This window comes from Rhinatrema bivittatum, chromosome 1, assembly GCF_901001135.1.
Source record: "Rhinatrema bivittatum chromosome 1, aRhiBiv1.1, whole genome shotgun sequence".
Classification (NCBI taxonomy): Eukaryota; Metazoa; Chordata; class Amphibia; order Gymnophiona; family Rhinatrematidae; genus Rhinatrema; species Rhinatrema bivittatum.
The window spans coordinates 164293654-164306271 of NC_042615.1; the positions used below are offsets into that span (position 1 = coordinate 164293654).

The following is a 12618-nucleotide window of genomic DNA, read 5'->3' on the forward strand; positions in this document are numbered from 1 at the left end:
GAAAGGCAAAATCTTGGAGCTATACCATAATAAATACTGTAGATTTTATAGTTTGGCTTTGTTTTTTCTGGTAGAGGCATGAAAAAAGGATGGCCATTACTGTATGATTGCCTTTCATTTGAGTCTATTACCTTTTCATAACTTGTTAATTGTATTTTGTTGTCATTCTTCAGGTGCGTATTGTAAAAATGTTTTTTTGTTGTACAGTATTTCCTCTAGGCATAGATTTCTTTCTTTTCTTTAAAGCAAATTCCCAACTTTAAAAAATGCAGTAGTTTTTGTTGCTTTATTCATACAAACAATGCATACACAAGACTGTATATTGTTTGAAGACTGCAATAGATTTCTAATTTAACAACTCTGTAACAAAATTTTACTAATTTAACATTTATGAAAATATAAATCTCTGACTGGGTAATTCTTCCCAACAATACAAAGTTTACATAAAAACATTCAGTATGATCTATTAGTTGCAAATAAGTTAGGAAAAGTCATTCAAGTCACTTGATACACTATATTGGCTTTTACACAGGACATCCACACACTACTTTAAACCCTAGTTTGGCATTCATTTGACATTTTTAAATTTAGTGGCACAAAGATCCAAGTTTTAAAGAGAAAATGGATTTTATTAAAATTCTCTGAAAAAATTGCCAAGTGCATGCCATGTGCATGAATGCTTTGGGGGGGAGGGCTGCTAGGGGGGACCTTATACCTTTCGGGATGTCAACAGCCATTTTTTGTAAGCAATTTTTGAAACACATTTTATAAACATTTTGCAATAATTCACAGCTTCTAACTTTAAAATGAATAGCACTGTATAAAAGGCTCAGAACAGTCTTTATGCAGGAAGTGGAGCATAAGGAATAAACAGGAGCAAAGGAACACACAATGAATGTAGAAATAAGAAATTCATTACAAATTGGAACAGTAAAGAGCCTTTGGACATCTTTTAGATATTAGAGAACATTTTCAGCACATAAAGCATGTAGGCATTCTGTTAAGTCCCAGAGTATTTGGTCATTTGATCTGCATTTAACACAAGAAAGAAAAGGAATGGTAATAAGGCAAATGTTATCAACATTAGTACATGTCATGGCTGAAGACTTTCTTCCTTCTAAGACTGACCCTGTAGGGAATTGCAAGATTTCTCACACTTAAAAATTAACCTTTCAACACAAAGAATGACTTGAACGAGTGACTGACTGTCAGTAATGCACTTTCTTTTTTTTAAAAAGTATTCATTACATCCTAGTTATACGTGTGACAGACACATGAACAAAGAAGTTCCAATGTTTAAATTTTGTACTGTATATATAAACTAGGCAATAAGTAATCTTTTGTTATCTTTTCTATACATAAACTGGAAACATTTACATGCAAATACTTTTTTGCAACTTGTAACAACTCAACTGAACCTAATCGAAGACTGACCTGTAGCATACATGTAGTTGTGAAGGTGGCAGAATACGTCTGCCTGGTTCTAATCACATGTGATTACCTACTTGGTTTTTGCTCGGTATTTCTTTAAACTATAGTGGAATGCATCAAGTGTTTTGATTTTGGCAGGATATATTAGGTTATGTGTTGTTACTGCATCATCAAGTAAAGTGCTACTTTGTTTTTAAATTACATGGGTACAATCTAAGTAGCCGTGAGCAGTATGTAGGTTTACCCTCAGGTTGGAAGGTTCCACAAGCCTGGCACTACTTGAATGAGTAGTTTAGTATGCTTTGTATATTAGATAGGCTTGCATGTCTGATTAAAGCAAGGATCATCCTAAGTTCTTAATTTTTTTCACTTTAATTATGGTGTAAAAACTATAAAACTATTGCTAGTTATGAGCCAAAGTTCTCCCAATTGACTCTTGACTATGACCATGTTTTGAATGCAAAAACATCCTCTGCAGTTCATTTATTAAATACATCAACATTTTTTGTTAGTTATTGTTAGAAACTTAAGAATACTGATTATGGTAACATACCACAAGGTTCTTATCATCCTTCTTACATTTTCATACTAAAGAATAGAGTAAAGAAATATATTTAAAATAACCCAAATTAAGGCTCAAGAGTACTGTATAATCAATTATCAGTAGCAAAGTTTTGTCCCCTGCAGTCAATGGCAGAGCACATTTTATCATAGCAGTAATTATTCTTTTTGGTTGGTGTTGTCTCTGTTGTATCCCCAGGGTCTGACATGTTGATGGGGCTGTCTCTTGCAAACACTTCAGTAGACTCTCTCCATATGCAATCTGCAGTCACCTTAAAACTGTAATTACTGCACTTTGGCCTAATCAGCTGAGATTTATTGTTGAAAATTTGACGGCTGTTTGATGTAGCAATTTTAATTTTCAATGCAGCATCAACCCGATCTACTACAGTGTAAGTACCTAGACTCCCATCGTCAAAGCCTACAATAATATTCAGATGCCTCTGTGAGAGAGCAAGAAAAGTTGGAGTTTTGTAAAGGGAACAAGCACCAATATTTTTGCCATCAGCTAGTCTCATTACAATCAAACTAGAGATTGCACCATTGTCGTCATCATCTTCACTACTTCGGAAACAAATGTATACCAGATAGCGCCCATCTCGAGACAACTTCTGCCTCCAGATAACACCAGAAGCATGAACTACACGAAGTTTGCCACTGTGCAAATCAAGCACATTGATGTTTTCATCACCACGGGATATAATACCAAGTTTCCCATTGGGAGATATTTCAAAGTCCTCTAAGTTCTTTAAGAAGTTGTTGGGAAGCTGTACACGTCTACAAATTGCTTCCTCTGTAAGACTCCAGATGTTCACTGTTTCAGTAGATGTAATAAAGACAACAAAGTCTGGAGAGTCAGGGATCAATTTAAAATTGACAATGGTTGCACCATCATCACAGCAAAACTTCTTGGTTATGCTTCCTGTCCAAAGACTGACAGCTAACAATTTGCTTTTTGTCATACCTACTACAAAAGTATTTGCAGTTGTTATAAATGCGCTCTGCAAAGATGTTAAAATGTTACAAACTTTGTGCCCTGTGGCCAGTCTCCATACTCTAGATGCATTTTGTTCACAGAGTGATACAACAAACTGATCATTATGTGTAATTAGTAGCTGGGATATTCTTTGTCCGCTGATACGGAAGAGATTTTCACCAGAAACAGTGTGCCATACATACTGGCTACATTTGTCATCTGATGTAACCATCAATTCACCAGAGGTGGTGAGCACACAATTTTCAACACTACCATCATGTTTATATATTGTCTCAATGAACCCTGTGCCAAAGTTCCACTTATGCACAACCTCTGATCCGTCAAGTGTGTATATCAATTCACCTCTTCCTGGGAGCACCACACTTTGGATGGGTTTGCCAGTTTTGTCAATGTTGGACATAGCTGTGATGATATCTACATCCCAAATAGAAAGGACACCACTGGTGGTTAAGGACAGCAGCATGTTATGATGATTTGATTTCACTAATTTGACTATGTTTCCTGAGATTTCTTGTAAACTTGCCATACACTGTCCCGTATCCCTCCTCCAAACGAAAATGGATGAGGTATTTTCCATGGAAGCAATTATGCAGTCACCATTTTTTGAGAGAACAGCTGATATGAAACGCTCATTGTGTTTTGCCCTAAATTTTTCTGTGACCTTCCATACACTAGTGTCCAGGAGTTCTATGCTCAGTGCCTTACAGATCAGAATTGCACTTTGGTCTTCAGAAAGCTCAATGCTCACAACATCACTGTCTTCCTTTCTGCAATCAAAGTCTTCAGTCAACTGTGGATTTGTTATTTCTTCAATATTCCAAACTGAAAGGCTTCCTTCATTGTCTACCATAACTACTTCTTGAGCACGGTCTAGAATGAGAAGAAATTTCACAAAACCACCTGAAAATTCTGATGTCACTGTTGAAATCTTTTCACCGCTTCCAAGATGAAATATAGTTGTGGTGTTGAGGTACTGTCCACAGAATGCATATAGTCCATCTGGAGAGCACTGAACACAAGTTACTTCATACCAGCAGTGGAAATAGTAAAGTGGCCATCCATAAAGTAAGTCTATTACAGTAACATCCTTGCTTGCTTCCAGCCAAGCAAGTGCATGGGTGCTGGACAAAGTGAAACCATTTATAAAGTTACAGCTTCCTCCAATACCACCATGTTTTGACCCTCTAATTTCTACCTCAGACAAAAGACAGGAATTTAGGTTGTCATAGATCAAAAGTGTTTTCTTTGTTGTAGATACAATAAGATACTTTTCGTCATTTGTCAGTTTCATACCTAAAATGACAGATTGAGCTGTTGTAATTTGTCTTAGTAGTTGGCGAGATTCCACATCCCATGTGCTGATGGAACCATTCTCTAATGAAACAATGACTGTACTTGGATTAAATGTAGGAAGAATTTCAGTAACATGCATGTAACTGGATGACAAAGAAAGTCGCTCAGGGCTATAAGTCATATCCATGGAGGAATGCAATGGAACGATTGAACAATATTTTGGTCCATCCTTGTCACACTCTAAAAGAAGGTGTCTAAATTTAGGCAATGAACTTACAACTGGGAGAAGTCTCTGCTGCAATTCGGCAGAGAGTGACCCTGGATATTTTAATACCTTGCACTTTATACTGCGAAGGGTGGTAGCAAGGAATTTGAGCTCCTTTTCCTGTGAGTAGTTGTACGCCAGTTCTATGTCAGAAAGTGCTTTTTCAAACTGGCCAATTTTGATCATTGTGTAAAGCCAACTAAAGTTCATAGTAATACCATACAATAGATCATCTGTTTTCCCACTTCTTGTCAAATGATGCAAAAGTTCTGTCATTTTTCTGTGATTGACAAAAAAAATATCAGGTTCCAAAGGATTGCACTGAAATACCCATGGTTGATCAGGAACCTGTCGATCAAAAGATGTCTCAGTATTGAAATGTTTTTCCTCATCATTGAGGGCTCTGCTATCATTATCAAGGCAATCATTCAAATACTGGCGTTCATTATAAAAAGGCTTTTGCCTTCCACCTGACCAAAAACCCAGAAAATACTCTGCCATAGTGGTATGCATTTCATGCATATCATCTTCACTATGGAGATACAGTTTCTGTGCAATTATGTGCAAGTGTCTATTTGCCCATACAAGAAGTGTTACATTCCTCACTTGCCTCTCTATCAGATATCCTGTTAAGTCCTCTTTAAGCCTTGCAACAAGTATGTATGGTATCCTCAATGGATTATGTGGTTTACCACTCACCATTAATTCATTCATAACACTGTTATCAAGTGCTAAAATGTCTTCCAATTCCACTTCACTCAGCCCTGTTTTAGCCATTGTAATGTAGCCAAGTGCTCTTGACAACAGTCTTGACCCACACTTACTTTCCAGAGACCAAAATAATTGTTCTATATTTTCATGAACAGTAACACAAAGTGAAGAATCATCAACATCTTTGTGAGATCTCCAGTTCCTGACCTCTCTAAAAATTAAGTTCACAAACATTGGCAGTGTACACTTGGACAATGCTTCATTGACATAAATTTGTTGTCCTGATGTTACTTTTCTTTTAACTCGTAGTAGCTGATGTTTCAGTATTTGACTGCATATCTTTCTATCCCTAGGAATCAATTCTATATAGTTTTCTTCTTCTTGTATAAGGCACCTCAGTTTCTGCAGAATCCCATGTTTATTTGGCAGTGTTGATACAATTATTCGTACTGAACGGGGAAGATGAACAGGAAGCCACCACAGTTTTCTGGCATCATCACCATCTGAAAGTTGTTCAAGGCTGTCAAATACTATAACCAGAGGTCTATGAATTGAAGACTCATTCAACAGATTGATGAATAGTTCTTGAATATCATGAATCTTCTTGGGGAAGGCCTGTAGTAGACATCGGTAGTTAACAGCTAATTGTTCACAAATACTTTTAAGCAGATACTTCAGGTCTGAACTCATTTCTGTAGATCCCAAAAATCTTACAACTACCACAGGGTCAGTTTGTGGTCCCATTTCATCCTGTAGCCAAGAATAGACCTGTAACACAGAATGATAAACTGGTTAATCAAAAAATATTCAAAATTATAACAAACACAGAGGCGGTTGAAGACAATTTTCAATCTGGTCACATTGGGACAAAGACCATACTGACTTTCCCTTTGAAACGTGCATATGCGTCACTTGTACCTGCTTTTTCTATGGGTAGATTTTTGCAGGAAAAGAACACATGAAGATCTGAAGAAAATTCTATCCATGCCTGTACTTTTTCTTTCCCAGCTTAAACCCACCCTGGGAATGCCTCCTCTTAATGCAGCTAAAAGTCTACATTGGTAAAATGCTTTTTACCTATAAAAATAGCTTTGAAAATAGCCCTTATTATTGTCAGAGATGCAAAAAATATTTTTCAAAGTATAAATATTTAATAAAAATAATGAATATTTGAAATTGCATTATATTTTTCATCCAAACCAGATACCAATGTGTTTTACAATTTAAAACTTCAGGAACTGCAGTGAATGACTTGCACTTCATTTATTTTACCTAGACTGTTTTAAAGCTTACATAAGACAGATAGGACAATGTTGCTGCTGTTATCAACCAGTTGTAGCTGGGTATGTTGACATAGTGAGAAAATGCAAATGGTCTGAGTGCACACAGTCAATGTTGGAGAAGACTTGAATTTATGTCCCAAGGTTTCTCTTGATCCACATTTTAGAGATGCATCCACTGTACCCTACCTCCTCCCATGTTGAATTTGGGAGGAATGCTGGTACAGTCAGTAGCATTATGAAAAAACAGTCAGAGTATTAAACATTGTATCATTTTTGGACTTTTGCTCACTCCATATAAGTTAGGAATTATACTACTAGAGTACTGAAAATGTTCCAAAAACTGAGAAGTTTTATGAAGAAATATTTATCTTTATGATACAGGTAATGGTCAGAAAAGCTTATGATGATGAGAAAATGATTCCTAAAACCTATGGTATTTAGGGAACATCTACTCAAGCCAGCATAACATTAAGTATACAAGATTTGATCGTTTAACATGTATATTTTAGATTGTTGTTGTTGGAAAGTGCATAAATGGCCCACCATAAAAATGAACTCAAGTATCATGACAGAAAATCCCAAAACAGGAATCAACTCCTTCTGGTGGAGGACTTTGATCATCAGAGGAATTGACTTGGAGGCAGTATAGGAGATAGCCAAGAAGGTCAAATGCCTTCTAGGGTCTTTAGCTAACCAGGATACAAACTGAATTGTTAAGATTGCTGACATAGAAGAAAGGAAAGGAGTGGGTGATGTCATAGTCCATTTGGGCAAGAGTTTAAGAATTTAGGGGAGGATCTTTAGGCAGTGGTCAAAGAGAGTAACTTTTTTCTGAGGTATTACCTATTCATCATAGAATTTTCAATACATGATTGTAGAGATGGGGATATGGATATCTTGGGATCTGGAGCAAAATGTGATGCAATGGAAGTTTGCACTGTAAAGATAAGTCTGCATTTGTCTGAGAGAGGAACCAGGATCCTAAGTGAACAGTTCGGAACATATATTGGCAGGAATTTAAACTAGATGAGAGAAGTGGAAGATGGAGGCTGATTAAAATCAAGCTATTATTCTGATCAAACAAAGTTAGTGATCAGAAATAAATGTGTATCTCAGAAGGTTATCTGTAAAAAAAATAGGCATATTAAGAGGAGGAGGTAGGAGGAGGATATGCAGAAGGAAGACAAGGCTATGAGTACAAATGCTCATAATTATAAAATTCCAGAAAAAGCACAACATAAGCACAGAGGATCCTTAGAGTGAATTAAAGGGAATGTCAGAGGTAAACTAAGCTCTATGCTACAGCACTGCACCAGGATATAAACTTGGGAAACCTGATAGATTAGTACCATAAGCCCTAACATCATGTTCTATGTTTCTATGTAATTGAGAAATGATATAATTTCAGTAAATTAATAAACTTTATATTTCTCGGATTCTTGAAAAGTTCTTAGATATTTATGACATGAGGAAGGGACCTACTTGTACATAGTCCTGAAAGCCTGTGAACAAATCTTTGTATAATTCAGATGTTGGTCCAATAACATTTTCTTTAGGTTCAATATAATTAATAGAACTCTGTACTTGTAGATTTATGAAAATAGAATTTTTGTTTCACAGTAGAATATTTAGTTCATCACAAACAGGTATGTTTGGATAACTTGTGAGTTAGTCACTGAGAGGAGAGGATCACCTTGCTGGTGCCTGAAAGGAATCAGTACATTTTTGCTTGGGAAATTTTCTTTGGGAATATTATTTAGTGTGTTTGTGTGTATTTGTGCTTTTAATAGTCAGTAAGGCAGGGAATAAACTGAAGTTAGGCTGTTTGTATTTTTAAATAGTCAGTAGGGCAGCTAATAAGCAGTAGTTAGTGTGTTTGTTTTTAATAGTCTGTAAGTCAGCAGAAGTTAGAGTGTTTGTTTGTATATTAAAAAGAAAAAAAAAGTAGCCAGAAGCTAGAAATAAGCTAGGAGCAGTGTATACCTAAGTAAACAGGTTGAAAGCTTGAGCACTCACCTTGGAAAGGTGTTAAGGTAGTGTGATTTGGTTTGATTAGGTACCAACATTTGTTAATCAAGATAGCAGTGAGTCACTCGGGCTGACTAACTGAAGTTAGACTGTTTGTATTTTTAAATAGTCAGTCAGTAAGGCAGCTAATAATCAGTAGTTAATGTGTTTATTTTTAGTAGTCTGTAAGGCAGCAGTAGTTAGAGTGTCTGTTTGTATTTAAAAAGAAAAAAAAGAGTAGCCAGAAGCTAGAAATAAGCTAGGAGCAGTATATACCTAAGTAAAAAGGTTGAAAACTTGAGCACTCACCTTGGAAAGGTGTTAAGGTAGTGTGATTTGGTTTGATTAGGTACCATCATTTGTTAATCAAGAGAGCAGTGAGTCACTCGGGCTGACTAACTGAAGTTAGACTGTTTGTATTTCCCAACTCTCCCACCCCTCAACCACCCACCCCTAGCTCATCCTTTAATTTATAGGCAGGTGCCACTTTCACAAAAAAAACCCGACAAACCTTATTGAGAGTTTGATCATTCCCCTGTAGGCCACTACCAGACATATAGTGAATGTTATGATTCAAAAAGTGGACCCTTGTTCCGAGGTAGAGTCAGCGCTACCAAAAAGGGAGTCAACCCTCTTTGGTCTCTACCATCGGATGGCAAGGCCTGCTGATGTAGATGTTAGATGAAGGCTTCACCCTGGAAGCTCGTGATCCCCCCAGGAGGAGCCCGTAGGGACACGGCCGCTGGGACTTAGGAGACTCCCTGAAGACTGAAGATAGTCTGGATGCAGGCGCCTCCTGCAGGTCGTGGGTTCCAGATGGCTGGCGCCTCCAACAGGTCGTAATCAGTCTGGGAGTAGATGTCGAAGGATAGTCCAAAGCTGGTCCAAGGGTCGAAACCCAGAGAAAGGTTGAGAGTCACTCCAGAAGCAGATGGGAGAGTGGTCCGAAGCCAATCCAGGGGCACCACAGGAGAGTGGTCCAAAGCCAGACCAGGAGCAACACAGGAGAAGGGTCCAAAGCCAGTCCAGGTCAATACCAGAAAATCACCACCGCTGGTCCGAAGGTCAGAAGCCAAAGAATCAATCCAACAAGGTGGAGAAGCAGAAGCGGGATGAAGAGCAGATCCAGGAACATGGAACACAGGAACCAAGCACAGAGCCTCAATACCAAGGCAATGTCTGAGTATCAGATCTTGCCTTAAATACAGGAACTGGAGGGAGGAGTCCCAGGAGAAGCCATGATAATTTCCTGTCATGGCTCCTTTAAATTTTCTCTTCAGCTGCGCGTGTGGCTCTTAGTAGAGGCAGAGGCAGAGGGGGAGGAGTCAGCCTGGCCAAGGGGAACCATGTGGCTGAGCTTGGCAGTGGCAGTGGCCGCGAAGAAAGCACAAGAGAAGGCTGCTTGCCACAGCAGGAGCCTCAGACGAGCCCGGCACCTTGGGTAAGGCTTAGTGTTGCTGCGACCGCTGGCCCGACCCTGGTTACGGCCCACCGCGGCTGGCAGCCATGACACTCGGCCCCGGACTGCCGCGGCCGGCAGTCCTAACAGTGAATTCACTAATACATTTAAAGGACATTAATTAGACACATTCCTACTCCCATAGCAACCTAAAACTTAACTAGGAACTGAACAAATTTGAGATGATGGCAGCAGTCCAGCAGCAAGAGGGGGGGCTTCCCAGTCTTTTGCATTGAGTGTCACATGTATGATTTTTTCCCACTGGTGAGAAATTGTACATGTGCATGCGATGCAAAGAGCTCCTGTCTCTCAGAGAACGAGTCCGATCTCTGGAGGCTAGAGTGGCAGACCTGGAGGAGCTGAGGCAGACAGAGAGGTATATAGATGAGACCTTCAGGGACATAATAGCCAAGTCCCAACTTCAGACTGGCAGCCCTGGTGCTGCCTTGAAGGAAGAAGTTCTCATGATTAGAGAGCATCAACCTGGTGCAGCAGGAAAGGATCCTGCAGCAAGGACCTGCTGTCCAGGCGGTGCATTGTCCTTTTGCGAAAAGGATGTGTCTCCAAGGCCTACTGCCAAGGAGGGAAGGGTTAGGTTGGCCGTCATAGTTGGAGATTCTATTATTAGGAATGTAGACAGCTGGGTGGCTGGTGAGTGTGAGGTAACATGCCTACCTGGTGCAAAGGTAGGGGACCTCATGTCTCACCTAGAAAGGATTTTAGACAGTGCTGGGGAGGAGCCGGCTGTCGTGGTACACGTGGGCACCAACGACATAGGAAAATGTGGGAGGGAGGTTCTGGAAGCCAAATTTAGGCTCTTAGGTAGAAAGCTTAAATCCAGAACTTCCAGGGTAGCACTCTCTGAAATGCTTCCTGTTCCACGCTCAGGTCCCCAGGGACAGGCAGAGCTCCGGAGTATCAATGCGTGGATGAGACAATGGTGCAAGGAAGAGGGATTCAGTTTTGTAAGGAACTGGGGAACCTTTTGGGGAAGGGGGAGTCTCTTCTGAAGGGATGGGTTCTACCTTAACCAGGGAGGAACCAGACTGCTGGTGCTAACCTTTAAAAAGGAGATAGAGCAGCTTTTAAACTAGAACAAAGGGGAAAGCTGTCAGTCGCTCAGCAGTTCGGAGGGAAGTATCTTCAAAGGATACTAATGATGCATTAGAATTAGGGCATCACAACAGTGAGGTTCCAATAGTAAGAAAAACAGTCCAAGTGCCTGTAACTAAAAACTCACCTGAGCTAAAAAATTCTAACTTATCCCTATCAATTAAAAAGCAGAATGAAAATACAACAAAAACAAACTTTGAAATGTTTGTATGCAAATGCCAGAAGTCTAAGAAGTAAGATGGGAGAATTAGAATGTACAGCAGTGAATGATGACATAGACTTAATTGGCATCTCAGAGACATCTTGGAAGGAGGATAACCACTGGGACAGTGCTATACCGGGTTACAAATTATATCGCAATGACAGAGATGAGCACCCAGGAGGCAATCCGGGATGGCATAGAGTCCAACAGGATAAGAATCCTGCATGAGACAAAGGGGCAGATTTTCAAAGGGTTACGTGTGTAACCCTGAAAACCTGCTTCTGCGCATGCCAAGCCTATTTTGCATAGGCTCGTCGACGCGCGCAAGCCCCGGGACATGTGTATGTCCTGGGGCTTTAAAAAAGGGGCGGGGAGGGGGTGGGGCGCCGGTTCCGGGCGGTCCGGGGCGGTCCGGAGGTCTCCGGCACAGCGGCTATGCCAGGGGTTGGCACGCCGGCAGCTGGCCAGCGTGCACAATTTACGCCTGCCAGAGGCAGGTGGGGGGGATTTAAGTAGGGCTGGGGGGTGGGTTAGATAGGGGGAAGGGAGGGGAAGGTGGGGGGAGGAAATGGGGAAAGCCATCGGGGCTCGGCGCGCGCAAGGTGCACAAGTGTGCATGCCCTTGCGCGCACCGACCCCGGATTTTATAACATGCGCGCGGCTGTGCGCGCATGTTATAAAATCGGGCTTACATTTGTGTGCGCTGGGTAGTGCATAAAAATGTAGGCCATGCGCGCAGGTTATAAAATCTGCCCCTAAATGCAGAATCGAATATTTATGGGTAGAAATCCCTTGTGTGTTGGGGAAGTCTATAGTGATAGGAGTATACTACTGTCCACCTGGTCAAGATGGTGAGACCGTCAATGAAATGCTAAGAGAAATTAGGGAAGCTAACCAAATTGGTAGTGTGGTAATAACGGCTGAGGCAATGTGAACAAAAATGGATTTACCCATTGCAGTCAGTCACCCCGCGCGGCCTCAACAAGGAAATTGAATGGTTTCATTTTATGTGATTTCCCTGTGAAATCACGACATGTCAAGTATCAGGTGAGATCAGTGAATCTGCTATAAATCAGACTCGTTTTCGTCCTGTGATTTGCCTTCATGCTGAAACAGAAAATGGTGGCAGGTCTGGTAAGCAAGACTGACGGGCGTCTTTTTATTTTGCATAGAATGTGCACATTGTGAGTTTGTGAAAATGTGAGGCTTTAATGTTCACACAACTAAAAGAGTTTTGACTTACAGAATTATCCAAAGGGACCCCTATTGACCCTGTAATTTAGTTCCTCTGTAGAC

The 12618-nt window shown here is 40.2% G+C and overlaps 1 protein-coding gene across 1 annotated transcript in view; it reads right to left on the minus strand.

Moving 5' to 3' along the window:
- Nucleotides 1-271: 271 nt before the first annotated feature.
- Nucleotides 272-12618, minus strand: part of NWD2 (NACHT and WD repeat domain containing 2) — a 309581-nt gene continuing 297234 nt past the window's right edge. The window contains exon 7 of the mRNA XM_029589587.1: nt 272-6026. Within this exon, the coding sequence (XP_029445447.1) occupies nt 2085-6026 (3942 nt within the window). The 3' untranslated portion in view covers nt 272-2084. The remainder of the gene's footprint in view (nt 6027-12618) is intronic.